The sequence below is a fragment of the Amblyraja radiata genome, chromosome 29, assembly GCF_010909765.2.
Source record: "Amblyraja radiata isolate CabotCenter1 chromosome 29, sAmbRad1.1.pri, whole genome shotgun sequence".
NCBI classification, from domain to species: Eukaryota; Metazoa; Chordata; class Chondrichthyes; order Rajiformes; family Rajidae; genus Amblyraja; species Amblyraja radiata.
In genome coordinates, this window is record NC_045984.1 from 26,245,122 (window position 1) to 26,272,414 (window position 27,293).

General features: G+C 46.4%; 1 protein-coding gene across 2 annotated transcripts in view; it reads left to right on the forward strand.

The window, feature by feature from the left end:
• The first annotated feature begins 4,590 nt into the window (after window positions 1-4,590).
• Window positions 4,591-27,293, forward strand: part of cers1 (ceramide synthase 1) — a 30,488-nt gene continuing 7,785 nt past the window's right edge. For both annotated transcript variants that reach the window (XM_033046977.1, XM_033046978.1), the window contains exons 1-3: window positions 4,591-5,429; window positions 19,615-19,774; window positions 25,092-25,272. In XM_033046977.1, the coding sequence (XP_032902868.1) occupies window positions 5,181-5,429; window positions 19,615-19,774; window positions 25,092-25,272 (590 nt within the window). In that variant the 5' untranslated portion in view covers window positions 4,591-5,180. The remainder of the gene's footprint in view (window positions 5,430-19,614; window positions 19,775-25,091; window positions 25,273-27,293) is intronic.

Genomic DNA, 27,293 nt, shown 5'->3' on the forward strand with positions numbered 1-27,293 from the left:
CAAATTGATGGCTTCAATAGCATTATCTGTTTCACTTTGGATTTCTACCAACAGCAGTATTTTGCTTTTGATTATTTGTTGTCCCAGATATCATTCTTGCTCAACATCACTTCAACAGGTAATACACTCATTCTCTCAGCACAGCACATAGATACAATAATGAAGAAGGCATACCAGCAGCTCTGCTTTGATAGAAGTTTAGAGGTTTGGCATGTTACTGTCTACTCCAACAACCTGTACAGATGCACTCTAGAAAGTATCCTTCATAAGTTCATAAATTATAGGTGTGGAATTAGGCCATTTAGCCCATTGAGTCTACTCTGCCATTCGATCATGGCTGATCTATCTTAACCCCATGCTCCTATCTTCTCCCTATAACCTTTAACGCCATTGCTAGTCTAGTACCTGCTAATCCAGGCTTTTAAATTGCCCAAAGGCCACAGCTGACCATGGCAATAAATTCCACGGATTCACCACCCTCTGGCTTAAGATGTTCCTCCACATCTATTTGCTAAAGGTGCGTCCTTTTATTTTGGGGCTGTGCCCTCTGGTCTGTTTAAGAAACATTTAGACATGTACATGGGTAGGATAGGTTTAGAGGGATATGGTCCAAACAGAGGCAGGTGGGACTACAGTAGGTGGGGCATGTATTCACCTGTATGATTCTGAGTGCAGGATATAGTTCTGAGCATTGTAGCGCACCAGTTCTAGAGACAAAGTCCAATGTCCACAATGGGTAGAGGTGAATCAAACAGTACCCTTGCTTATAACCATATAACAATTACAGCACGGAAACAGGCCATCTCGACCCTTCTAGTCCGTGCCGAACACGTATTCTCCCCTAGTCCCATATACCTGCGCCCAGACCATAACCCTCCATTCCTTTCCCGTCCATATAACTATCCAATTTATTTTTAAATGATAAAAACGAACCTGCCTCCACCACCTTCACTGGAAGCTCATTCCACACAGCCACCACTCTCTGAGTAAAGAAGTTCCCCCTCATGTTACCCCTAAACTTCTGTCCCTTAATTCTCAAGTCATGTCCCCTTGTTTGAATCTTCCCTACTCTCAGTGGGAAAAGCTTATCCACGTCAACTCTGTCTATCCCTCTCATCATTTTAAAGACCTCGATCAAGTCCCCCCTTAACCTTCTGCGCTCCAAAGAATATAGCCCTAACTTGTTTAACCTTTCTCTGTAACTTAGTTGCTGAAACCCAGGCAACATTCTAGTAAATCTCCTCTGTACTCTCTCTATTTTGTTGACATCCTTCCTATAATTAGGCAACCAAAATTGTACACCATACTCCAGAATTGGCCTCACCAATGCCTTGTACAATTTTAACATTACATCCCAACTTCTATACCCAATGCTCTGATTTATAAAGGCCAGCACACCAAAAGCTTTCTTTACCACCCTATCTACATGAGATTCCACTTTCAGGGAACTGTGCACAGTTATTCCCAGATCCCTCTGTTCACCTGCATTCTTCAATTCCCTACCATTTACCATGTACGTCCTATTTTGATTTGTCCTGCCAAGATGTAGCACCTCACACTTATCAGCATTAAACTCCATCTGCCATCTTTCAACCCACTCTTCCAACTGGCATAAATCTCTCTGTAGACTTTGAAAATCTACTTCATTATCCACAACCCCACCTATCTTAGTATCATCTGCATACTTACTAATCCAATTTACCACACCATCATCCAGATCATTGATGTACATGACAAACAACAGTGGACCCAACACAGATCCCTGTGGCACCCCACTAGTCACTGGCCTCCAACCTGACAAACAACCATCCACCATTACTCTCTGGCATCTCCCATTCAGCCACTGTTGAATCCATCTTGCTACTCCACCATTAATACCCAACCATTGAACCTTCTTAACCAACCTTCCGTGAGGAACCTTGTCAAAGGCCTTACTGAAGTCCATATATACAACATCCACTGCTTTACCCTCATCAATTTCCCGAGTAACCTCTTCAAAAAATTCAAGAAGATTACCATATAACCATATAACACTTACAGCACGGAAACAGGCCATCTCGGCCCTACAAGTCCGTGCCAAACAACTTTTTTCCCTTAGTCCCACCTGCCTGCACTCATACCATAACCCTCCATTCCCTTCTCATCCATATGCCTATCCAATTTATTTTTAAATGATACCAACGAACCTGCCGCCACCACTTCCACTGGAAGCTCATTCCACACCGCTACCACTCTCTGAGTAAAGAAGTTCCCCCTCATGTTACCCCTAAACTTCTGTCCCTTAATTCTGAAGTCATGTCCTCTTGTTTGAATCTTCCCTATTCTCAAAGGGAAAAGCTTGATCACGTCAACTCTGTCTATCCCTCTCATCATTTTAAAGACCTCTATCAAGTCCCCCCTTAACCTTCTGCGCTCCAGAGAATAAAGACCTAACTTATTCAACCTATCTCTGTAACTTAGTTGTTGAAACCCAGGCAACATTCTAGTAAATCTCCTCTGTACTCTCTCTATTAGTCAAAGATTAGTCAAACATGACCTTCCAGGCACAAATCCATGTTGATTGTCCCTAATCAGACCCTGTTTATCCAGATGCTTATATATATTATCTCTAAGTATCCTTTCCATTAATTTGCCCACCACTGACGTCAAACTAACAGGTCTATAATTGCTAGGTTTACTCTTAGACCCCTTTTTAAACAATGGAACAACATGCGCAGGGCCCGAAACGTTGCCTATTTCCTTCGCTCCATAGATGCTGCTGCACCCGCTGAGTTTCTCCAGCATTTTTGTGTACCTTCGATTTTCCAGCATCTGTAGTTCCTTCTTAAACACATCTAAAGTTGTTGCATTTATTTCGAATGCTGTTAAGTGACCACTCTCACTCTGAACTGCAGATGCTGGTTTACACCGAAGATAGACACAAAACGCTGGAGAAGCTCAGCGGGACAGGCAGCATCTCTGCAGAGAGGGAGGAATGGGCGACGTTTCGCGTCAGAGTTTGGGATGAACTTCATTGAAGGGTTAATGAACGCCGGGCGTGGGATGCGGGATTTCGCATCTGCGGTATTTTGCTTTTTCTTCACTGGTTGCAAAGGCTTTCAGAATGGCTGGAGATACCGAGGGTTATACTAGCCCTTCACTTCAACATCTTGCTGAGTTCTCCCTTTTAGTATCGCTTCCATCTCCCGGCCCCGGGTAACGTTCGCCACTCACCCCGGGACCGCGCTTAAGACACCCCCCACCCCCTTGCTCCGCCTTCATTCTCCCCACACAGCGGGTCTGCAGCCCCGGGGCTTCCACGGATGGAGCGCTTGCTGTGGCTGTTGCTGACGCAGCCAGTGTTCATGAGCCTTGTACACCTCCACTGTGCAGCGACAGATATCAGAGAGAACTGTCGTTCACAATAGGCCATTGTTAGCTGTGGGATAGGGGATATGGGGGGGGGGGGGGGGGGCGATAATGAGTTATATATTATATATAATATGCCCCACATTTCCTTGATTATCCTTGCACCCACGAGTAGTTGCTCTACTCAACAGCCAAAAATCTGTAGCCTCCCTTTGATCTGGTATTTAGTTGGTTCACATGCTTGATCAATGGTGTTTTATCATCAATGTCTTATTATTATTAATGTTTAGTGTTTTCTGAGTCATTCGTAACTGTCACTGTATGTCATGTTGTTACTTGTGGGCGGAGCACCAAGGCAAATTCCTTGTATGTGAATGCTTGGCCAATAAACTTACTTACTTATGTTTGCATATCTCCCATTCATTTGTAGAGTCATAGAGTGATACAGCGAGGAAACGGGCCCTTCGGCCCAACTTGCCCACACCGGCCACAACATGTCCCAGCTACAGTAGCCCCACCTGCCAGCATTTGGTTCATAATCCCTCCATACCATGTCTATAATCTCTCGTTCCCCTCTTCCCTGACCATTCCTATTCCTTCTCTCCAGAGATGCTGCCTGACCCGCTGAGTTCCTCCAGACTTTTGTGCCTTTGTGTATCTGCAGACGCTCGCATGCACACACACAAATGTACACACACATATATATAAACGTACACACACACATATACATATTACATGCATACACACATATATATACATACATACAATATATGAATGTACATACATATACACAAAGAAGGGTCTCGACCCGAAACGCATTCCTTCTCTCCAGAGATGCTGCCTGGCCCGCTGGGTCGCCCCGTCATTTGTGTCTACACAATATATGAATGTACATACACAACACGCACATATACATACATACACATGTATATATATGCACATATACACTCACACACGTATGTACACACGCATATATATTTACACATATACATATATATATACATACACGCACATATATTATATGTTTTATATTATATAATATAATATGGGGATTGAGGAATCCCCCGGCCATGACCTGTCTATTGTGGCAAATTACTATGTGGGAGAGGGCTCCAATAAGCTGAAGGCTGTGCATTGGCATGAATCAATGTGGGAGGGTCTAGTTGCCAGCTGAACGCGATCGGACTGCTAACGAGGAATCATTCTGATTGTGTTTTCTCCCCCTCTGTGTGTTGTGTTGGTTTTTGAATATAAACGTGAGCAGCCTGTCAAAGCTCGACTTTTTCGCTCGCTGTGCGGATGGGCGCTGCGGGGCCAGGCTGACGGTCAGATCAGAGAAGTCGCTGGATACAAACCCGACCCAGGGAGCGAGCGAGCGAGCGAGCAGGTGGAATTGGCAAAGGAACAGCCAGGGCAGCGGGAGACTTGAGGGTGTCAGCAAAAAACAAAAAAATCCGCTTACATCCCCGCCGCTCGGCCGGGCACTCCCATCGTTGCTAAATATTGAATGAAGCGAGGGTTTCTCGGTCCTTGTTGAAGCAGACCAGGATGTGAGCTCGGATCATCATCGCCATGCACAAAGACACCAGGACTTGATTCAGGAGACATGTAGCGCGGAGCTGCGAAATTGCAACATTCCCCCGAGACAATTTGTAGCCAACAAGAAACAAGCAGGAGGCAGGGAATCGGACACTTTCAGCCCGGTATCTCCTTGTCTGGCTGTGTGTGTGTGTGTGTGTGTGTGTGTGTTTACAGTCAGTTATATCCCCCCCCCTCCCCTTCCCCTTCCCCTTGGCGTCCCTGGGATTCATCGCTATTTCTGTGACTGCTGGATGGAGCCGGGCGGTCGGAGGCAGACCATCAGGATGGTGGAGCCGATGCCCAGTTACAGCGAGGTGCTGGTTAAAAGCTTCACCTGCATGAACAACGCGATCGCGGAGTGCAAGGACTGCGGCTTGGAGCTGTCTAAACGGACGCTGCTGGCAAACGCCTCTCTCTCGGCGACCGAGGGGCTCATGTTCCTGCTCTGCGCTGCCGGGTGGACGCTGCTCCGGAAGGCTGCTTCTCGCCATCTCTTTCAGGTCAGTGAGCGTGTCCAGCGAGCGTGTGACTGTAATCTTGGGTAGCGGCCGAAAACATAGAAACGTAGAAAATAGGTGCAGGAGTAGGCCATTCGGCCCTTCGATCCTGCACCGCCATTCAATATGGTCACGGCTGATCATCCAACTCAGTATCCTGTACCTGCCTTCTCTCCATACCCCCTGATCCCTTTAGCCACAAGGGCCACATCTAACTACCTCTTAAATATAGCCAATGAACTGGCCTCAACTACTTTCTGTGGCAGAGAATTCCACAGATTCACCACTCTCTGTGTGGAAAATTTTTTTCTCATCTCGGTCCTAAAAGATTTCCCCCTTATCCTTAAACTGTGACCCCTTGTTCTGGACTTCCCCAACATCGGGAACAATCTTCTTGCATCTAGCCTGTCCAACCCCTTAAGGATTTTGTAAGTTTCTATAAGATCCCCCCTCAATCTTCTAAATTCTAGCGAGTACAAGCCAAGTCTATCCAGTCTTTCTTCATATGAAAGTCCTGCCATCCCAGGAATCAGCCTGGAAAACATTTGGTCTGTTTCTCTCTCTCCACCTCTCTCTCCACAGACGCTGCTTGACCTGCTGAGTGTTTCTTCACACCATTTTCGGTGTTATTTCACATTTCAGCATATGCAGCATTTTTTTTCATTTGCATTATAAAGACAAAATACATGTTTATAGAACAAGCTGCCAGTTGAGGCTGGACAATCCCAACGTTCAAAGAACTGTTAGATAGGTGGATGGACACAAAAAGCTGGAGTAACTCAGCGGGACAGGCAGCATCTCTGGAGAGAAGGAATGGGTGACATTTCGGGTCCACACCCTTCTTCAGACAGTTAGACAGGTTTGGAGAGATATGGACTAAAATGCAGGCAGGTGGGACTCGTGTAGCTGGGACATGTTGGCCGGTGTGGGCAAGTTGGGCCGAAGGGCCAGTTTCCATGCTGTATCATAGATACATACATAAATACATAGACAATAGATGCAGGAGTAGGCTGTTCAGCCCTTCGAGCCAGAGGTGATAATGGCTGATCATCCACAATCAGTACCCTGTTCCTGCCTTCTCCCCATATCCTTTAATTCTGCTAGCCCTATGAGCTCTATCTTCAGTAACTCTCTTTTAAACACATCCAGTGAGTCGGCCTCCACTGCATTCTGAGGCAGAGAATTCCACAAATTCACAACTCTCTGTGTTTTCCTCATCTCAGTTCTAAATGGCCTACCCCTTATTCTTAAACTGTGGCCCCTGGTTCTGGACTCCCCCAACATCGGGAACATGTTTCCTGCACCTAGCATGTCCAAACCTTTAATAATTTTATATGTCCCTATAAGGCCCCCTCTCATCCTTCTAAATTCCAGTGAATACAAGCCCAGTCGCTCCATTCTTTCATCGTATGACGGTACCGTCATCCCGGGAATTAACCTCGTGAGCCTACGCTGCACTCCCTCAATAGCAAGAATGTCGTTCCTCAAATTAGGAGACCAAAACTGCACACAATACTCCAGGTGTTGTCTCACCAGGGCCCTGTACAACTGCAGAAGGACCTCTTTGCTCCAATACTCAACTCCTCTCGTTATGAAGGCCAACATTCCATTAGCTTTCTTCACAGCCTGCTGTACCTGCATGCTTACTTTCAGTGGCTGATGTACAAGGACACCCAGGTCTCGTTGTACTTCCCCTTTTCCTAAACTGACACCATTCAGTTATGATCTGCTTTCGTGTTCTTGCCACCAAAGTGGATAACCTCACATTTATCAACATTATACTGCAGCTGCCCACTCACCCATCCTGTCTAAGTCACCCTGCATCCTCATAGCATCCTCTTCACAGTTCACATTGCCACCCAGCTTTGTGTGATCTGCAAATTTGCTAATGTTACTTTTAATTCCTTCATCTAAATCATTAATATATATTGTAAATAGCTGCGGTCCCAGTACTGAAACTTGTGGCAGCCCACTAGTCTGCCATTCTGAAAGGGACCTGTTAATCCCTACTCTTTGTTTCCTGTCTGCCAACCAATTTTTCTATGCATGTCAATACCCTACCCCCAATACTATGTGCCCTAATTTTGCCAACTAATCTCCTGTGTGGGACCTTATCAAAGGCTCTCTGAAAGTCCAGGTACACCACATCCACTACACTGGCTCTCCCTTGTCCATTTTATTTGTTACATTCTCGAAAGATTCCAGAAGATTTGTCAAGCATGATTTCCCCTTCGTAAATCCATGCTGACTTGGACCGGTCCTGTTACTGCTATCCAAATGTGCTGCTATTACATCTTTGATAATCGACTCCAGCATCTTCCCCACCACTGATGTCAGGCTAACTGGTCGAGAAATTCTCTGCTTTCTCCCCAACCTCCAATCCACAGGAACTGATCCAGAATCTACAGAACATTGGAAATTGATCACCAATACGTCCACGATTTATAGAGCCACCTCATTGAGTACCCTGGGATGCAGACCATCAGGCCCTGGGGATTTATCAGACTTCAGTTCCATCAGTCTACCCAACACCATTTCCTGCCTAATTTCCTTCAGTTCCTCCGTCACCCTGGGTCCTCTGTCCCCTAGTACATCTGGGAGATTGTTTGTGTCTTCCTCAGTGAAGATAGAACCAAAGTACCTGTTCAACTCGTCTGCCATTTCCTTGTTCCCCATAATAAATTCACCTGTTTCTGTCTTCAAGGGACCCACATTTGTCTCAACTTTTTTTTCCTCTTCATATCCCTAAAGAAGCTTTTACTATCCTCCTTTACATTCTTGGCTAGCTTACCTTCGCACTTCATCTTTTCTCCCCATATTGCCTTTTTAGTTACCTTCTGTTGATCTTTAAAAGTTTCCCAATCCTCTGGCTTCCCGCTCATCTTTGCTATGTTATATGTCTTCTCTTTTATTTTTATATTATCCTTGACTTCCCTTGTCAGCCATGGTCACCCCTTACTCCCCTTAGAATCTTTCTTCCTCTTTGGAATGAAATGATCCTGCATCTCCTGGATTATTCCCAGAAATACCTGCCATTGTTGTTCCACTGTCATCCCTGCTAGGGTTCTTTTCCAGTCAACTTTTGGCCAGCTCCTCCCTCATGCCTCCATAGTCCCCTTTAAGTGTAACTGCAATACTGACACTTCCGATTTTCCCTTCTCCCTCTCAAATTGCAGATGAAAACTTATCATATTATGGTCACTACCTCCTAATGGTTCCTTTACCTTGAGTTCCCTTATCAAATCCAGTTCATTACACAACACTAAATCCAGAATTGCCTTCTCCGTGGTAGGCTCCAGTACAAGCTGTTCTCTGAATCCATCTCGGAGGCACTCTACAAACTCCCTTTCTTGGGGTCCAGTACTAACCTGGTTTTCCCAGTCTACCTGCATGTTGAAATCTCCCATAACCATCTTTGTTACATGCCAATTTTAACTCCTGATGCAACTTGCAACCTATGTCCAGGCTACTATTTGGGGGCCTGTAGATAACTCCTACTAGGGTCTTTTTAGCTTCACAATTTCTCGGTTCTATCCACAATGACTCTACATCTTCTGATTCTATGTCACCCCTCGCAAGGGAATGAATTTCATTCCTTACCAACAGAGCCACCCACCCCCTCTGCCCACCTCTATGACACTATAAAGACACAGTGGTAGAGTCACTGCCTGACAGTGTTTGAGACCGGGGGTTCTACCCTGACTGCAGGTGCTGTCTGTATAGAGTTTGCTGGTCGGCACAGAAAGCCAGAAAGGGCGTAGAGAAGGTTTACCAGGATGTTGCCAGGACTCTTGGGCCTGAGCAATGGGTAGAGGTTGAGCAGCCTAGTATTTTATTCTTTAGAGCGCAGAAGGATGAGGGGTGATGCTATCGAGGTGTAACAGGGTGAATGCACAGTCTCTTGCCCAGAGTAGAGAAATCGAGAACCAGAGGACATAGGTTTAAGTCTGCAGAAGGGTCCTGATCCGAAACTTCACCTATCCGTGTTCTCCAGAGATGCTGCCCGACCCCGCTGAGTTACTCCAGCATGTTGTCTGTTTTTTTTGTAATCCAGCATCTGCAGTTCCTTGTTTCTTCTTCATCTACTGCAACCCTGGTGCTGAGGATTTTGTCAGAGATTTGGAGAAAAATTTGGAGTGTTCAAATAATAACTAAAATGTAACGCGTTAAATAGGTGTTTATTAATTTATAAATATATAAATATATACACTGTGTGGCTTCCCTCGCTGTTCTGGGCCCTGGGGTGAAGGTAGTGGTCAGATGTGCCGCACATAGAAACATAGAAAATAGGTGCAGGAGGAGGCCATTCGGCCCTTCGAGCCAGCACCGCCATTCATTGTGATCATGGCTGATCGTCCCCTATCAATAACCCGCGCCTGCCTTCTCCTCATATCCCTTGACTTCACTAGCCCCTAGAGCTCTATCTAACTCTCTCTTAAATCCATCCAGTGATTTGGCCTCCACTGCCCTCTGTGGCAGGGAATTCACATAAATTCACAACTCTCCGGGTGAAAACGTTTTTTCTTACCTCAGCCTTAAATGACCTCCCCTTTATTCTAAGTTACATCTACCCTGTGGTGCACCCCTGACCATTGTGCTGCACTGTGGAGGTGTGAGAGGCAAGGACTCTCAAGTCTACTCTGCCATACAATCATGGCTGATCTATCTATTAACATATGATGAGCGTTTGACGGCACTGGGCCTATATTTGCTGGAGTTTAGAAGAATGAGGGGGGACCTCATTGGAAAAGTACAGAATAGTGAAAGGCTTGGATAGAATGGATGTGGAGAGGATGTTTCCACTAGTGGGAGAGTCTAGGATTAGAGGCCGTAGCTTCAGAATTAAAGGACGCTCTTTTAGGAAGGAGATGAAGAGGAATTTCTTTAGTCAGAAGGTAGCGAATCTGTGGAATTCTTTGTCACAGAAGGCTGTGGAGACAAAGTCAGTTGATATATTTAAGGCAGGAATAGACATCTTGATTAGTACAGGTGTCAGAGATTATGGGGAGAAGGCAGGACAATAGGGTATGGAGGGAGGGATAGATCAGCCATGATTGTATGGCGGAGTAGATTTGATGGGCCGAATGGCCTAATCCTACTCCTATCACTTACGATCTTATTATCTTTCCCTCTCAAACCCATTCTCCTGCCTCCTCCCCACAACCCCTGAAACCCACACTAATCAAGAATCTGTCAATCTCTGGCTTAAAAATATCCATTGCCTTGGCCTCCACAGCCGTCTGTGGCAATGAAATCCACGGATTCACCACCCTCTGACTAAAGAATTTCCTCCTCATCTCCTTTCTAAAGGTAAAATAGATGCTGCTCTACCCACTGGGTTCCTCCAACATCTTGTTTGTTACTCCGGATTCCAGCATCTGCAGTGTCTTGCGTTTCCCCTCCTACTCTTTGGCTAATCCTGTCAGACTTGCCATCTGTTCTCCTCCACAGCTTCTTAATAAATTTAAGACTCGAGGCACTGATGATGCTGGAATCTTATGCAGAACACTAAGTGCTGGAGGAACTCTGCAGGTCAGGCAGCATCTCTGGAGGACATGGATAGGTGGCGTTTCGGGTCGGGACCCTTCGCCCTTCCAAGTCAAAGGTGCAGCCATGAATCTAAAGAAGAGTGTAGGAAGGAACTGCAGATGCTGGTTTAAACTGAAGGTAGACACAAAAAGCTGGAATAACTCTGCGGGGCAGGCGGCATCTCTGGGGCGAAGGAACGGGTGACGTTTCGGGCCGAGACCCTTCCTCAGACTAGACACTTCTTCAGTCTGAAGAAGATGCTGCCTGTCACGCTGAGTTACTCCAGCTTTTTCTGTCTGTCTTCAAACTAAAGAAGGGTCCCGCCCCAAAACGTCGCCTATCCACATCCTCCAAGGATGCTGTCTGACCCGCTGAGTTACTCCAGCACTTTGTATCCTGTTCTTCACAAACGTATTGGTTGCAGGTCGGTTGATTGTCAGAGCGTACAATTAGAAGGAATAAATTGCAGATCATCGCAAAAGAACAAAGGTTGAGAGTGAAATGAAGATCTTTTTTTAACCTTGGGGGCTTGGATTGCAGCCAGAGGCTTAAATGGAAGAGGTAATTATGTTTTGTAAACGGAAGATGGATAAATATACGGAGGCAGGATATGGAGAAGGCCAGTTTGAGATATCTGGAACAAGAGTGAGCAGACAGAATTTTCTCTGTGATTCTTCTTGTGCAGTGACAAAGCCTTCAGTGCTAACTGCTGCTGCAGTACGTATGATCTTGAGAGTGCAGAGTGGATGGTTGCCAAGGTTACTTAAGCAACAGCATGACTATCCCTTGTAACTGGTCCTGTCAAAGGACAAGGAGCTCCAATGATTTTGGAACACCCTCGTCCCCCTTTGCGGTAACAGACTGTCGTTTACTTTAGTTAGATACGGCATGCAGAGCAGACCCTTCGGCCCACCGAGCCCATACTGACCATCGACCACCCGTTCACACCAGTTCTTTGTTTCTCACCCACTGCCCTGCACGCTAGGGCCAATTTACAAGAGGCTATTTAACCTACTGACCCGCACGTCTGAGGGATGTGGGAAGAAACCGGGGAGAGCGTGCAAACTCCACACGGGCAGCATTTGTGGTCAGGATTGGGAGACCCGGTGGGGAGGGGGTGGGGGTCAAGAACGAAGTGGGGACAAGGTGGAGAGGGGTGGGACAGAGCCCCCTGCCACGGCAGGCAGTAGATAGGACTGTTCTGTGAGCTTTTATAACTTTGCCAAGTCCACTAATGTGGCAACACTTGTGCAGTCAAGTCAAGCCTATTCGTCACATACACATACGAGATGTGCAGTGAAATGAAAAGTGTCAATGCTCGCGGACTTTGTGCAAAAAACAAACAAACAAACAACAAACAGAATGGAACAGAATCACATTCTTTTACATATTACATATTGTGGGAGGAAGGAAAAAGGAAAAAACCCAGCAATTAATTAATTAAATAACTGCCCAGATGAGGTCTGCTGTATGATTTTACCGGGTTGTTCGGTAGACAAAGCATTTTACTGTACCTAGGTACACGTGACAATATGTATCGCTGAATCATTGAACCGAGGTCTCTGGCGATGTGAGGCAGTGGATCTACCAACTGCGCCACTGCGCTCCAAACTATTTCTTGCTGTTAGACGTCTGAAGAAGGGTCTCGACCCGAAACGTCACCCATTCCTTCTCTCTAGCGATGCTGCTTGTCCCGCTGAGTTCCTCCAGCATTTTGTTTCTATCTTCGGTTTAAACTAACACCTGCAGTTCCTTCCGACGTATTTCTTGATGTCGTTTAGATTGAATTGAATTGGCTGACTACTGGCTTCAGTGTTTGTGCCAAGGTTTCATGCCTTCAGTTCTTCTTCAGAGAGATGGATATCTTCAGCTCCTGAGACCTTGGTGGTGGTGGTGGTGGTGGTGGTGGTGGTTTGGCCGGGAAGGTTACAAGAAGGCTGTAAACGCAACATCGGAGACTACAGGAAATTAATGCAGAGTCACCCGAGTCACCATCCTCCTGAGAAAGAAAAGACAGATTTGCATTCTCACAAGATGGTTTGTGGCTCTCTGGATGTTCCATTGCAGTTATGTCCAAAGGAGTGCCTTTGAAGTCACTATTGTAACGTCCAAAATGTAGCAGCCACATAAATTCATAAGTTCCAGGAGCAGAATGAGGCCATTCCACCCATCGAGTACTCCCCGCCATTCAATCGTGGGTGATCTATCTTTCCCTCTCAACCCCATTCTCCTGCTTTCTCCCCATAACACCGGACACCAGCACTAATCAAGAATCTATCAATCTCTGCCTCAAAAATGTCCATTGACTTGGACTCCACAGCTGTCTGTGGCAATGAATTTCACATATTCACCACCTTCTGACTGAAGAAATTCCTCCTCATCTCTTCTCTAAAGGTAATTGCACAGAAAGTTCCCACAAACTAGAATGTGATACCAGTCCTATCTTTTTTACTTTTGTTTCAGGTCAGAATCGTTCATCAGACAGTAGTTGCTCTGATGAAGCAGCCCGATCAAGATGTGGTCTGTCCATTCCTCCATAGATGCTGCCTGACCCGCTGAATCCCTCCAGTACATTGTACCTCCGGTATTTGCTGTCTCTAGAGTCGCTCGTTTTGCACTTTGTCGAGGGTTAAACATTATTTTGTTTAATTTGGTTGAGAGAGATACGACATGGAAGGAGGCCCTTTGGCCCACCAAGTCCATGCTGACCATTGATCACCCTTCAACCCTAGTTCTATGGTATCCCACTTTCACCTCCACTCCCCCCCAACATGCTAGGGGCAATTTAAAGAGGCCTGCAACCTACAAACCTGCACGGCTTTGGGACGTGGGAGGAAACCGGAGCGCCCGGAGGAAACTCATGCAGTCACAGGGAGAACGTGCAAACTCCACACAGACAGCACCTGAGGCCACAATCGAACCCGGGCCTCTGGCACGGTGAGGCAGCAGCTCTACCAACTGTGTTGTGGTACTGCGATTTATTTATTTATTTATTTTTTGCATTTTTCTTCAGGGACCCTGATTAATAATCACCTGAAAGCTGTTGCCTGCAACAGTGCAGTGCTCCCTCTGGATTGTTCTAGAAGCCCTAGGTGTTCTGCCTTTGTCCCTGAAGTGCGACTTGAAGCCACAATCTCCACATTCCACAGCAATATTTGTAATAATTAATTTCTGAACGCTGAGACAGTGTTTATATTGTTTCTACTCATTTGGTAAACCTTTGACTTATTGCTGAGAATTTTATTCTGCACACCCAATTTTCTCCTTTGCCTCATCTATTGTAGTTGAGTTTGAGGAGGTTGTATTAATGCATGGTATATCTGATCTGTTTGGATGGCATGCAAAACAAAGCTTTTCACTGTCCACTTTAGTCAGAGGGTAGTTAACCTGTGGACCTCGTTGCCACAGAGGCCCGTGGAGGCCAAGTCAGTGGATATTTTTAAGGAAGAGATGGACAAATTCTTCATTAGAACGGGTTTCAAAGGTTATGGGGAGAAGGCAGGAAAATGGGATTGGGAGGCAGAGAGAGATCAGCCATGATAGAATGGCGGAGTAGACTCGATGGGCCGAATGGCCTAATTCTACTCCTATAACTTGTGAACTTGTACACGTGACGGTAATAAACCTAATGCTAGCTGTTTTTCTCCGGATCAGGAACAAGTAACCTGGTTCGATCCTGACCTCGGGTGCTGTGTGTGGAGTTTGTACATTTGGCCCGGGTTCACTGCATGGGTCTCCCACAGTTTCCCCCTCTCTCCACATCTACCCCACACTTTATGTTATGATCTTGTATAGTTCATTCCCCCCCCCCCACCCCCCCCCCCCCTCCCCCATATACCCTGCCTGTTACATCCTCAAATAAATTCTCATCAGATTTTGTCAAACAGTATTTCCCTGTTATAGACTCACTGACAACTTAATTGAGAAACTCCTACCGCTCATTGCCCTATATATTATTAATATACTGGACTGTGTGTGGATAGTTGAAAACTCCTATGTTATTCATTACTCCACGGTTTTTGCTCATTTCTGCAGTTCCCTGCAAGTTTGTTCCTCACTGTCCTTCACTGTAATGGATGACAACTATAATAGTCCCCGTAGATTAATGGACCCCTGTTTCTCTCCTCTGTCCTTGGTCATTCTAGGGGATCCTCTCTCTAGTGCTGCAATATTCTCTTCAATCAATGCAGCATGACTCTCATTTCTTCCCTTGTCCCTTCCCAAGTACCTTGCCTGCATGAATATTTACAACCAACTCCTGCCTGTTCTTCACTGGGTCTCTGTTATTGCCACAATATCATCGTCCCGTATGCTACCCACCAAACACCTGTCAAACACTCTTTTTACATTGTGTAGCAAAGAACTGCAGATAGACACAAAAGTGGTGGAGTAACTCAGTGGGTCAGGCAGCGTCTCTGGAGAAAAAAAATGGTTGACGTTTTGGGTTTGAAGTCTTTGAAGTCTTTTTACATTTACTTACATGCAGGGTAAACCCACCTTCGACTTTCTTGTAGTTATCTGCCTAGAAATATCCTTCCAGGACTATTTATCTCGCCCTATTTTTTTTAGTACCATTTTTCTACAGTCCTGTACCTAACCCTCTGCAAAATTGGTTTTTAAAGCTCCCTGTGACCATCTTATGGGGAGATTGTTCCTAGTTCTGTTGAAGGTCTGGTCACCATGTTTTAGGGAAATGTTGCCAAGCTGGAAAACATACAGTGTTGTAGAGCAACCTGGGAGTACAGGTACATACAGTCACTCGTTGAAAGTGGCACCACAGGTGGATAGGGCGGTCAAAACGGCAATTGGCACATTGGCCTTCATCAGCCAGAGTATTGAGTATAGAAGTTGGGAGGTCATGTTGCTGTTGTGTAAGACGTTGGTGAGGCGATATTTAGAGCATCGTGTTTGGTTTTGGGCATCGTGTTAAAGGAAAGATGTTGTCAAGCTGGAAAGGGTGCGGAGAAGATTTATGAGGATCTTGCCAGGACTCGAGGGCCTAAGATATACGGAGAGGTTGAGCAGGTTAGGGCTTTTCTCGGAGCAGAGGAGGATGAGAGGTGAGCTTATAGAGGTGCAAAAAATCATGATGAATGCTCAGAGTCTCTTGCCCAGAGTTGGGGAATCGAGAATCTGAGGATGTAGGTTTAAGATGAGGGGGGGAGGAAGATCCATTGCTGTCTTAGTTATGTCTGCACAGACCCAGGTAAAACCTCACAATATTTAAGAAGAATGAGGACCAGCAATTGAACCACTAGGGCCTCGAGAGCTGTGAACTAAGTGGGGGTGAATGGGATTGGTGTCGATGGGTATTTGATGGCCAGCATGGTCAGGGTGCAGAGAACTGTGGATCACACAAACCAACTTCCCTTCCATTGATTCCATTTACACCTCGTGCAGCCTCGGCAAGGCCACCAGCATAATCAAAGACAAGTCACACCCTCTTCTCCCCTCTCCCATCAGGCAAGAGGTACAGAAGTGTGAAAACGCACGCCTCCCGATTCAGGGATAGTTTCTTTCCAGCTGTTATCATCCTCCCTCCAGGTAGAATGCAGTCCTGACCTCCTATCTACCTCATTGGAGACCTTCGGACTATCTTTAATTGGACTTTACTGGATGTTATCTTGCTCTATATTCTTGCCATAGAGGGAGTACAGAGAAGGTTCACCAGACTGATTCCTGGGATGTTAGGACTTTCATATGAAGAAAGACTGGATAGACTCGGCTTGTACTCGCTAGAATTTAGAAGATTGAGGGGGGATCTTATAGAAACTTACAAAATTCTTAAGGGGTTGGACAGGCTAGATGCAGGAAGATTATTCCCGATGTTGGGGAAGTCCAGAACAAGAGGTCACAGTTTAAGGATAAGAGGGAAGTCTTTTAGGACCGAGATGAGAAAATCATTTTTTACACACAGAGAGTGGTGAATCTGTGGAATTCTCTGCCACAGAAGGCAGTTGAGGTCAGTTCATTGGCTATATTTAAGATGGAGTTAGATGTGGCTGTTTGTGGCTAAAGGGATCAGGGGGTATGGAGAGAAGGCAGGGATGGGATACTGAGTTGGATGATCAGCCATGATCAAATTGAATGGCGGTGCAGGCTCGAAGGGCCGAATGGCCTACCCCTGCACCTATTTTCTATGTTTCTATGTTACTAAGCGTTATTCCCATTACCATGGATCTGAACACTGTGGATGGCTTGATTGTAATCATGCATAGTCTTTCCACTGACTGGTGAACATGCAACAGAAGCTTTTCACTGTACCTGGTGACAATCAACTCAACTCAGCAGTCCCTACTTCTGTGCCCTGTGGCCCCAAGACCTTCTGCATCAAGATGATTCCATTCTGCTGGTCTTGTCCCTTTTCTTATTCTCAGACTACGCCACCCCGGTGGTTTCTAGTTTGCTCTTTACCAGCATCAATACTCTAAATTATTTAATTCCTAACCCTGACTGTGTTTTTAGTGGCGATTAGATCACAATCCTCTTATCTCTAATTGCACCATTAATTCCTCTACCCAGCTACAAATGCATTTGGATAAAACTCAAAATCTATTATTATCTGTTGTTAGATGTGTCCTTGTTTGCTGAGACACCATTAGTGTTGGATCTCCTTGAAGTTTCCTGCCACAATCTGATTATTATAAACCACATGACTAATTTGCTTTCTGGCCTTGAAATTTCCTCTCAAGCTTTCACCTCCTTCCCTGCTACCTCCATCAACCACCTGCATCAATTATTTGTCACAGCTCAAGTCCCAAACTAGTTTTTGTTCTCTTTCTCACAGAGTTGTTCTCCTGAGTGACCCATTCATTTAGTTTAGAGATACAGCGTGGAAACACCGAGTCCGCGCCGACCAGTGATCATCCGGACACTAGATCTATCCCACACACGAGGGACAAATTGACGGGAGCCAGTTAACCCACAAACCTGCACGTCTTTGGAGTGCGGGAGGAAACCGGAGCACCGGGAGAAAACCCATGCGGTCACGGGGAGAACGTGCAAACTCCGTACAGACAGCAACCGCAGTTAGGATCGAGCCCGGGTATCTGGTGCTGTGAGGCAGCGACACTGTACCGCCCCAAGTCAAGTCAAGTCACTTTCATTTCTATAACACATTTACAAAGCAACTCTCGTTGGCCAAAGTGCTTTACATTGGTATAAGAATAGCATAACAAACAACAATGGTTCATAGATTAAATACAAACATCGCTACATACATGTAGCCCACGCTCAGAGGACGTCAAGAAAGGCTTGGGAGTAGAGATGAGTTTTAAGTCTCGACTTAAAGGAGTCGATGGAGGGGGCAGTTCTGATGGGAAGAGGGATGCTGTTCCACAGTCTAGGAGCTGCAACCACAAAGGCACGGTCACCCCTGAGCTTATGCCTAGATGTTCAGCAACCCCAAGTCGGCCGATCTGAGGGACCTGGAGGTGGTGTGGTGTGGAGCCCCAGATTTAAACTCTTTGTTTCTACCCAGAGGGATTTAATTGAAGCTTGGGTAACAATGACAAGATCATATTCCAGAGGTTTTAAGACCTCGCCCGAATAACTGAACAGAACAACACGTAGAAACAGAAGTGGGACCAGGCCGTTCGGCCCCTCGTGCCCAGCCTGTCGTTCAGGGTGACCACGGCTAATCATTGGGTCAGTATAACTTTCTTGTACTAACTCCATATCTATTTACTCCATACAATGTCTTAAAAATATTAATCTGGGTCTTGAATAGACTCAGCAACTGAGCTTCCACAGCCCCTTGGGTTGAGAATTCAATGATTCACCTCCAGTTAGATGAAGACGTTTCATCTCATCTTAGCCCTGAATGGACATCTCTATTTTGATTTAGTGACATTAAATATTCTGAACACTCAAAGCATAAAAAATGGAATCTGATTCCGCGCTATTTGTGGCACAGCCTGAAGTTGCTGCCTTACAGCGCCAGAGCCCCAGGTTCGATCCTGACTGCATGTGCTGTCCGCACCGTTCTCCCTGTGACCGCGTGGGTTTTCTCCGGGTGCTGCGGTTTCCTCCCACATTCCAAAAGACGTGCAAGTTTGCAAGTCAATGGTCCCTAGTGTGTAGGATAGGGTTAGTCTATGGGGTGATCGCTGGACGGCACGGACTAGATGAGCCGAAGGGCCTGTTTCCGTGTTGTATTTCTAAAGCCCTACGTACCATCCTTTACGTAGGAGTAAAGTTCCAAGGGTAATATCAGCAGTAGTACATAGGAACTCGCCCTGAGTTCATGGTTAACATAATTCCCCTCAACAACATTTTTACAGCAGGGTACCTGGTCATGAGCACATGGCCATGTGTGGGACAAATTACCTGTGTGTGTTGTTTTGGCTAAGTTTCCAATGTACTTCATTGGCTAAGAAGCACTTTATATCCCGAAAGGTTTCTAAGAAGGCGCTAACTAAGCCCCAGCCTTTTATAACCGGTGTTCGAAGGTGGGGATACAAGGAACTGCAGATGCTGGTTTACAGGGGGGAAAAAAGACACAAAGTGCTGGAGTAGCTCAGCGGGTCAGGCAGGAGATTATGGACAGGTGACGTTTTGGGTCGGGACACGTCTTCAGACCTTTCTTCAATGTGGGATCTATTTCCGCCCTGGCAAGGTGACGAATGCTTCGCTCTCTCTGTCTCTCTCTCTCTTCCAGCCGTTCGCCCAGTGGTGCGATCTCCAACCCAGGGATGCAGCCAAGATGCCGGAGAGTATGTGGAAGCTGATGTTCTACACCGCCTCTTGGTCCTACACCTCCTACCTGCTCTTCTTCACAGACTATCCTTTCTTCCACGACCCCCCGTCCGTGTTCTACGGTACGTTGCGGTGTACGCATTAAACCGCTTCACCCACGATCGGACAATCGCTCCAACTAAAGGGCCTGTCCCACTTTCACAACCTAATTCACAACCTTTTTTACTCGTGGACATTTTTCATCATGTTGGAGAAACGCCCCGACCTGCTTGTTGCCACGAGTACCTACGACTAGCATCACGACCTACCTGCGACCTCGTGACGACCATGCTGCGAGTATGAGTCGAGGGCAAACACGGCAGAGGTCGTGAATTAGTTGGTGAAAGTGGGACAGGCCCTTTATGAGCCCCGTCCAGGAAGAGTGGTCGCGTTATTGTGTTTTGTTTCAACGTTGTCCGCGCTGTAGACTAGATGGTGGGAAGTAAAATGATTTGGAATCGAATGACGGAGTGAACCATGTTGACTGTAGCCTGGATGGTCAGGGCTGAGGTGGGATAGGTGGGGACCCCCGAGTACAAAGTGGGACCCAGTGGGGTGGGGGCTGCTGAGAACAGAGGGACCCAGTGGGGGGAGTGGGAGGGGTGGGGGGGAGGCAAGAGGTGACCGCTTTGATCCCTGAGAGGTCCCACTCTCTTCTCTAGTTACCCTTCCCCCCCCTTCTGTATTTATAAAATCTTTTGGGGTTGTCTTTAATGCTACCCGCCAGAGCTATCTCCTGGCCCCTTTTTGCCCTTCTGATCTCCTTTTTCAGTTTACTCAGTTCCCGAAACTCCTCCAAAGATGCACTTAATCCCAGCTGCCTATACCCTGTCCCATGCATCCTTCATGTTTTTGACCAATGCCTCAAATTCCCTCGTCAGCCAAGCCTCCTTACGTTTGCCTGCTTTGCCCTTCACTCTAACGGGGACGTACATATCCTGAGCTTTCGTCAGCACTTATATTGTAAGCAATTCTGGGCACCATATCCGAGGAAGGATGTGCTGGGTCTGGAGAGGGTCCAGAGATAGCTTACAAGAATGAGCCCAGGAATGATCAGGTTAACTTATGATGAGCGTTTGTCGGCACTGGGCCTGTACTCGCTGGAGTTTAGAAGAATGAGGGGGGACCTCATTGAAACTTACAGAATAGCGAACGGGTTGGATAGAGTGGATGTGGAGAGGATGTTTCCACGAGTTGGAGAGTCTAGGACCAGAGGTCATAGCCTCAGAATTAAAGGACGTTCTTTTAGGAAGGAGACGAGGAACATTTCTGTAGTCAGTGGGTGACGAATCTGTGGAATCCTTTGCCACAGAAGGCTGTGAAGGCCAAGTCAGTGGATACTTTTATGGCAGAGATCGACAGATTCTTGATTAGGACAGGTGTCAGAGGTTATGGGGAGAAGGCAGGAAAATGGGGTTTGGAGAGAGAGAGATAGATCAGCCATGATTGAATGGCGGAGAGGACTTGATGGGCCGAATGGCCTAATTCTACTCACTTATAATCTTATGACTTTATCAATGTACAGATAACAATTTATCTTGTGTTCAATCTTTACAACATCCCTCTCCTCTTAATCATTTCCCAGTCCCTGAGCTCAGTGGGAAATTGCTCCTTTAATGAATCATTGCACACCCAGTCAGAGAAGGTTTTTTTTTAATCTGCTTGCTGCTAATTCAATCTATTCCCGTCTCACCCAGAGAACTGTTGCAGAGGTGTTGCTTGCAATGTGTGCAGAACTCAGTTCTCCACCTCTCCTTGGACCTGTGTGCATCTGGCAGCAAATACCGCAACAAGAGAGGTTTTAAAAACACCACAGAAATATTTTCAGCCTTGACTGACATGAGCTCTCTCCCTGTTTCATACCGCTGGAGCTGCTTCTAGCGCCTGGGTCCAATGTCGTCTGTGTGGGATTGAACTGCAGATGCTGGTTTACACCGAAGATAGGCACAAAGTGCTGGCGTAACTCAGCGGGACAAGCGACATCTCTGGGGAGAAGGAACGGGTGACGTTTCAGGTCAAGACCCTTCTTCATACTGAGAGTCAGGGGAGAGAGAAACGAGAGATATAGATGTAGATATAGAGACTGAGATAGAACAAAGAAATGAAAGATAGGCTGCAAAGTAACAATGATCAAGGAACTGTCCTGTTCTTAACTGTGGATTGTCTGGATTGTTTTAGTGTACCATATTTTATTAAGTGTTTAGGAAAGAACTGCAGATGCTGGTTTAAATCAAAGATAGTCACAACATGCTGGAGTTACTTTAGACTCCTTTCTGAAGAAGGGTCTCGGCCCAAAACGTCACCCATTCCTTCTCTCCAGAGATGCTGCCTGTCCCGCTGAGTTACTCCAGCTTTTTGTGCCTACCATATTTTAATAAGTGTTTTTCCCAACAGACCAAAGGTTAAAATCCAGATTTCTTTTATTGGCGAGGTTGCATTTGGAATATTGTGATCGGTTTTGGATGGCGTTAAGCTGGAGAGGGTGTAGCAGAGATACGAGAGGATGTTGCCAGGATTTGAGAGCCCGAGCGATAGGGAGGTGTTGGACAGGCAGGCCAGGGCTTTAATGCTCGAAGCGCAGGAGGATGAGGGGTGACCTTACAGAGGTGTATAAAATCATGAGGGGGAATTGATAGGATTAATGCACAGAGTAGGGGAACCAAAAGGAACTAGAGGGTGTAGGTTTAAAGTGAGAGAGAAAGATTTAACCAGGACTTTTTCACACAGAGGACGCTGGGTATATGGAACGAGCTGTCAGAGGAGGTATTTGAGGCAGGAACTATAACATTTCAAAGACATTTGGACAGGTACATGGATAAAAAAGGTTTAGAGCTATATGGGCCAAACATGGCAAATGGGACCAGCGTAGATGGGGCATCTTGGTCAGCATGGACAAGTTGGGCCGAAGGGCCTGTTTCCCTACTCTGTCATTCTATGATTCTATTTTCACCTGATCTGGAGACCAACAGATGCTAGAATGTTGAGCAAAGCACAAAGTGCTGAAGTAACTCTGTGGGCCAGACAGCAGCAGCGGGGATCAGGATGGAACTCGGGTCTGTGGCAGTGTGAGAGACCAGCTCTATCAGCTGTGCTACTGTCCAGCCCAAGATGGTTATTGTACTGTGGGGACCAGCTCCGCCCATTCTGGACGTTGTGTTTCTACTTCGCAACACTGACTGTACTCGAGTACACCAAAATTAACCATCAGAAAAAAGAGCACAGTGGTGTCAAGGAGGACCTTGTTTTGGGAATTGGCTTTGCTGAAAGAACTCGGGATGTCTTCTCGCTCCCAGTGAGGGGGAGGTGAGTTGGAATGGAGGTACCTGGGTCAGATATCTCGGTACTGAGGAGGACTCAAATACTGGTGATTCCTTGTAGAAATATGCCAGTGTTTCTTCATTGCCACTGGACTTCCCACCACCACAGCATTGTGGGAGTTCTGTACCTTCACTACATGGACTTTAGTTCCAGCTCACATCACCTCCCCAAAGGCAATTGCAGGAGGGCAATAAATGATGCCTTTGCCTTTCTGTCTTGGGCCATCGCCACACAAATTGGAGGAACTGCACCTCACATTTTGCTTGGGCAGCTTACAACCCAGTGGTATGAGTATTGATTTCTCTAATTTCAAGTAACCCTTGCATTCCCTCTCTCTCCATCCCTCCCCCACCCTAGTCATCCTTCTAGATCCATTATTTGCATCCATATACCCCTTCGTTATCACCTCTTCCAGAGCCATCAATGGACCATTGTGGGCTCCACCTTTCCTTGGTCATCGGTGCCGGCTCTGTACCTTTTCATACCTCTAGTTTCCCTCTCCTCTGACACTCAGTCTGAAGAAGGGTCTTGACCCAAAACATCACCTATTCCTTTTCTCCAGAGATGAGAAGAACTTTTTTCACACAGAGAGTGGTGAATCTCTGGAACTCCCTGCCACAGAGGGTAGTCGAGGCAAGTTCATTGGCTATATTTAAGAGGGAGTTAGATGTGGCCCTTGTGGCTAAGGGGATCAGAGGGTATGGAGAGAAGGCAGGTACGGGATACTGAGTTGGATGATCAGCCATGATCATATTGAATGGCGGTGCAGGCTCGAAGGGCCGAATGGCCTACTCCTGCACCTAATTTCTATGTTTCTATGTTTCTATGCTGCCTGACCCGCTGAGTTACCCCAGCATTTTGTGTCTATCTTCAGTGTAACAGAGCAATTTAACTAGAGTGTGCTGGCATGAACTAAAGGAGGGTGGCATCAGTGGCTGATGCAGTTATAGAGACCCAGGTTCGATCCTGACCTTGGGTGTATTTTCTGTGGAGTTTGCATGTTCTCCCTGGGAAACAGGGTTTCTTCCAGTTGCTCCGGTTTCCAACATACCAAAGACGTACGGCTTTGTCGATGAATTAGCCTCTGTAAAATTGCACCTATTGCGTAGGGAGTGGATTGAAAGTAGGATAATGTCCAACTAGTGTGAACGGGTGATCGAAGGTCAGTGTGGACTTGTTGGGCTGAAGGGTCTGGTTCCATGCTGTATCTCTAAACCAAAACCCATGAGAGGAATAGTTCGGGTAGATGCACAGAGTCTATCGCCCAGAGTAGGGGAATCAAGAACCACAGGACATAATAATAATAATAATAATATCTTTTATTGTCTTGGCACGTCAGTGCAACGAGATTTAGTGTGCAGCTCCACTGATGTACAAGAAAGGTAAATAAATACAATACATAAATAAGCAGCTGAATTGATTGACGTGACCATCTGAGGGAGACTGTCCAAAGGGGGTGGGTGGGGGGGGCACTCATTAGGGCCGGTTCAGAGCCGCTATAGCTCTTGGGATAAAACTGTTCCTGAGTCTGGAGGTTCGGGCGTAGAAGGCCTTTACGTCTGCCGGAGGGAAGTAGTTGAAACAGACCGTGGCAGGGGTGGATGAGTCCTTATGGATGCTGAGGGCCTTCCTGAGGCACCGCCGTGTGGTAGAATGCCCTCCAAGGCTGGTAGCTCTGTCCCGATGATCCGCTGCGCTCTGTTGACGACGCGCTGAAGAGCTCTCCTCTCCGCCTTCCGTGCAGCTGAGATACCACACAGAGATGCCATAGGTTTAAGGTGAAGGGGAAAAGATTTAATAGGTATCTGAATGGCAACCTTTTCACACAAACGGTGGTGGGTGTGTGGAACGAGCTGCCAGTGGAGGTAGTGAGGCTGTGACTATTGCAACATTTAAGAAACAATTAGACAGGTATATGGATAGGACAGGTTTGGTGGGATATGGGCCAAATGCAGGCAGGTGGGAATTGTGTAGATGGGACATGTTGGTCGGTGTGGGCATGTTGGGCCGAAGGGGCTTTTTCCATGCTGTAAGACTCTATAACTATAAACTAAAGGAGTTACCATCATGCTAATTTTACAGAGTGGAGACCAACAAATGAGGTCCCGAAAGACATGGCGATTGCTTACCTGGTCCAGTGCAGCTTCTATGGACATGCCATCTATGCCACCATCTATATGGATGCCTGGAGAAAGGACTCTGTGGTGATGTTGGTCCATCATGTGATAACCCTGGCCCTTATTGCCTTCTCCTATGCCTTCAGGTGGGTGCAGATGTTTTGTGTTGGGGTCGCCAACAAAGGTTGGGCTTTCCCTGGAGATTTCGCGTCAGCTCTTGCCATCTCCGAGCAACCACCATATTCCCCGTTTTCAATATTTTAGACAATCGACAATAGGTGCAGGAGTAGGCCATTCGGCCCTTCGAGCCAGCACCGCCATTCAATGTGATCATGGCTGATCATCCCCAACGCAAGGAGATTGGACTAGGTTCACAGTCGAGGAAAATCATTGCCACAGAAGGCTGTGGAGGACAAGTCAATTGATATTTTAAATGGACAGATTCTTGATTGGTGAGGGTGCCAGGAGATATGTCCCGAAGGCAGGAGAATGGGGTTGAGAGGGAAAGGTAGATCAGGCATGATTGAATAGCGGAGGAGACGTGATGGGCCAAATGGCCTAAGTCTGCTCCTATCATTTATGAACATGAACAATTCTAAATATTAATATTTTTCTCCCAGTAATTTCTACTTCAATTCTTAGGCATTCTTTTACCGTTTATACCTTTACCCTTTATCCTTAAACTGTGCACTGTGAACAGCTTGATGGTAATCATGTATAGTCTTTTCTTTGACTGAATAGCACGCAGACAAAACGTTTTTCACTGTACCTTGGTGCCCGTGACAATAATAAACTAAACTAAACTGGATCCTGGAGAGGTGTTTTAAATGAAGGATGCGCTGAATGATAGGACTCCTGATCTCAGAATGTGACCAGAAAACTTCATCTTCAAGCAAATGGCGGCTCTATTAACTGCACCAGCACTCAACGCCATGGGGCAGCTAATACAGACTCGGTCTCACGACACGAGAGACCAGGGTTCAATACTGACCTCGGGTGCTGGCCGTGTGGAGTTTCAACATTCTCCCTGTGGCTGCGCGGATTTTGTCCGTGTCTCCCAGCTTCCCCACAAGTCCCAAAGGTGGCAGGTCGATTGGCCGCTGTAGGTTGGCCCTGGTGCGTACCTGAGAGGGAGCATTTTACAGGAGCCGTTGCGAATGTGGGGAGAATTTAAAAAAAAAAAAAATTGGATTAATGTGGGGTGGCTCAGCAGCGCAGCTGGTAGGGCTGATGTCTCACAGTGCCAGGGACCCAGGTTTGATGCTGGCCTTGGGTGCTGTGTTTGTGTGGAGTCTGTATGTTCTCCCTGATCTCACGGGTTTCCTCCAGGTGCTCCGGTTTCCTCCCGCATCCCAAAGACGTGTAGGTTTGTAGCTTAAGTGTCCTCCGTAAATTGCCCCTGGAGTATAAGGAATGGATAAGCAGGTAGGATAACATAGAAGGTACACAAAATTGCTGGAGAAACTCAGCGGGTGCAGCAGCATCTATGGAGCGAAGGAAATAGGCGACGTTTCGGGCCGAAACCCTTCTTCAGACATAGAACTAGTGTGAATGGGCGATCGATGGTCGGCGTGGACGCGGTGGGCCGACGGGACATACTTCCATGCTGTATCTCTAAACGGAACTAAAACTAAAAGTCTAAAAAGTGTAAATTATGATCGGTGCAGATTCAATGGACCAGCCTCTGTGCTGCAACTCTTTACGAGTCTGTATGACTCTCTGGTCTGTTAGGAAAAACAATGTTGGCATTGGGACCAGTGCCCCTGTTGTCAGATGTGTTCATAGTCATACAGTGTGGAAACAGGCCCTTCGGCCCAACTTGCCCATACTGACCAACAAGTCCCATCATCTTGTGGCTGATGCTACAGAGGGCTGTGGAGGCGAAGTCAGTGGATATTTTTTAAGGCAGAGATGTTAGATAATTGCTCTTTCTTTTAAAATCTTTTTATTAGTTTTTTTGCAAAAACAACAACAAAACAACAAAATAATGATAAACATAACAACGATTTTGATACATAGGGATTAATAATAATAATAATAATAATACATTTTATTTAATGGGCGCCTTTCAGACATCTCAAGGACACCTTACATAGTAATCGGAATAACATATAATCGGAATATAACAAGTAATAAAGACATCACAGAGACACAAATTAAAAACAGA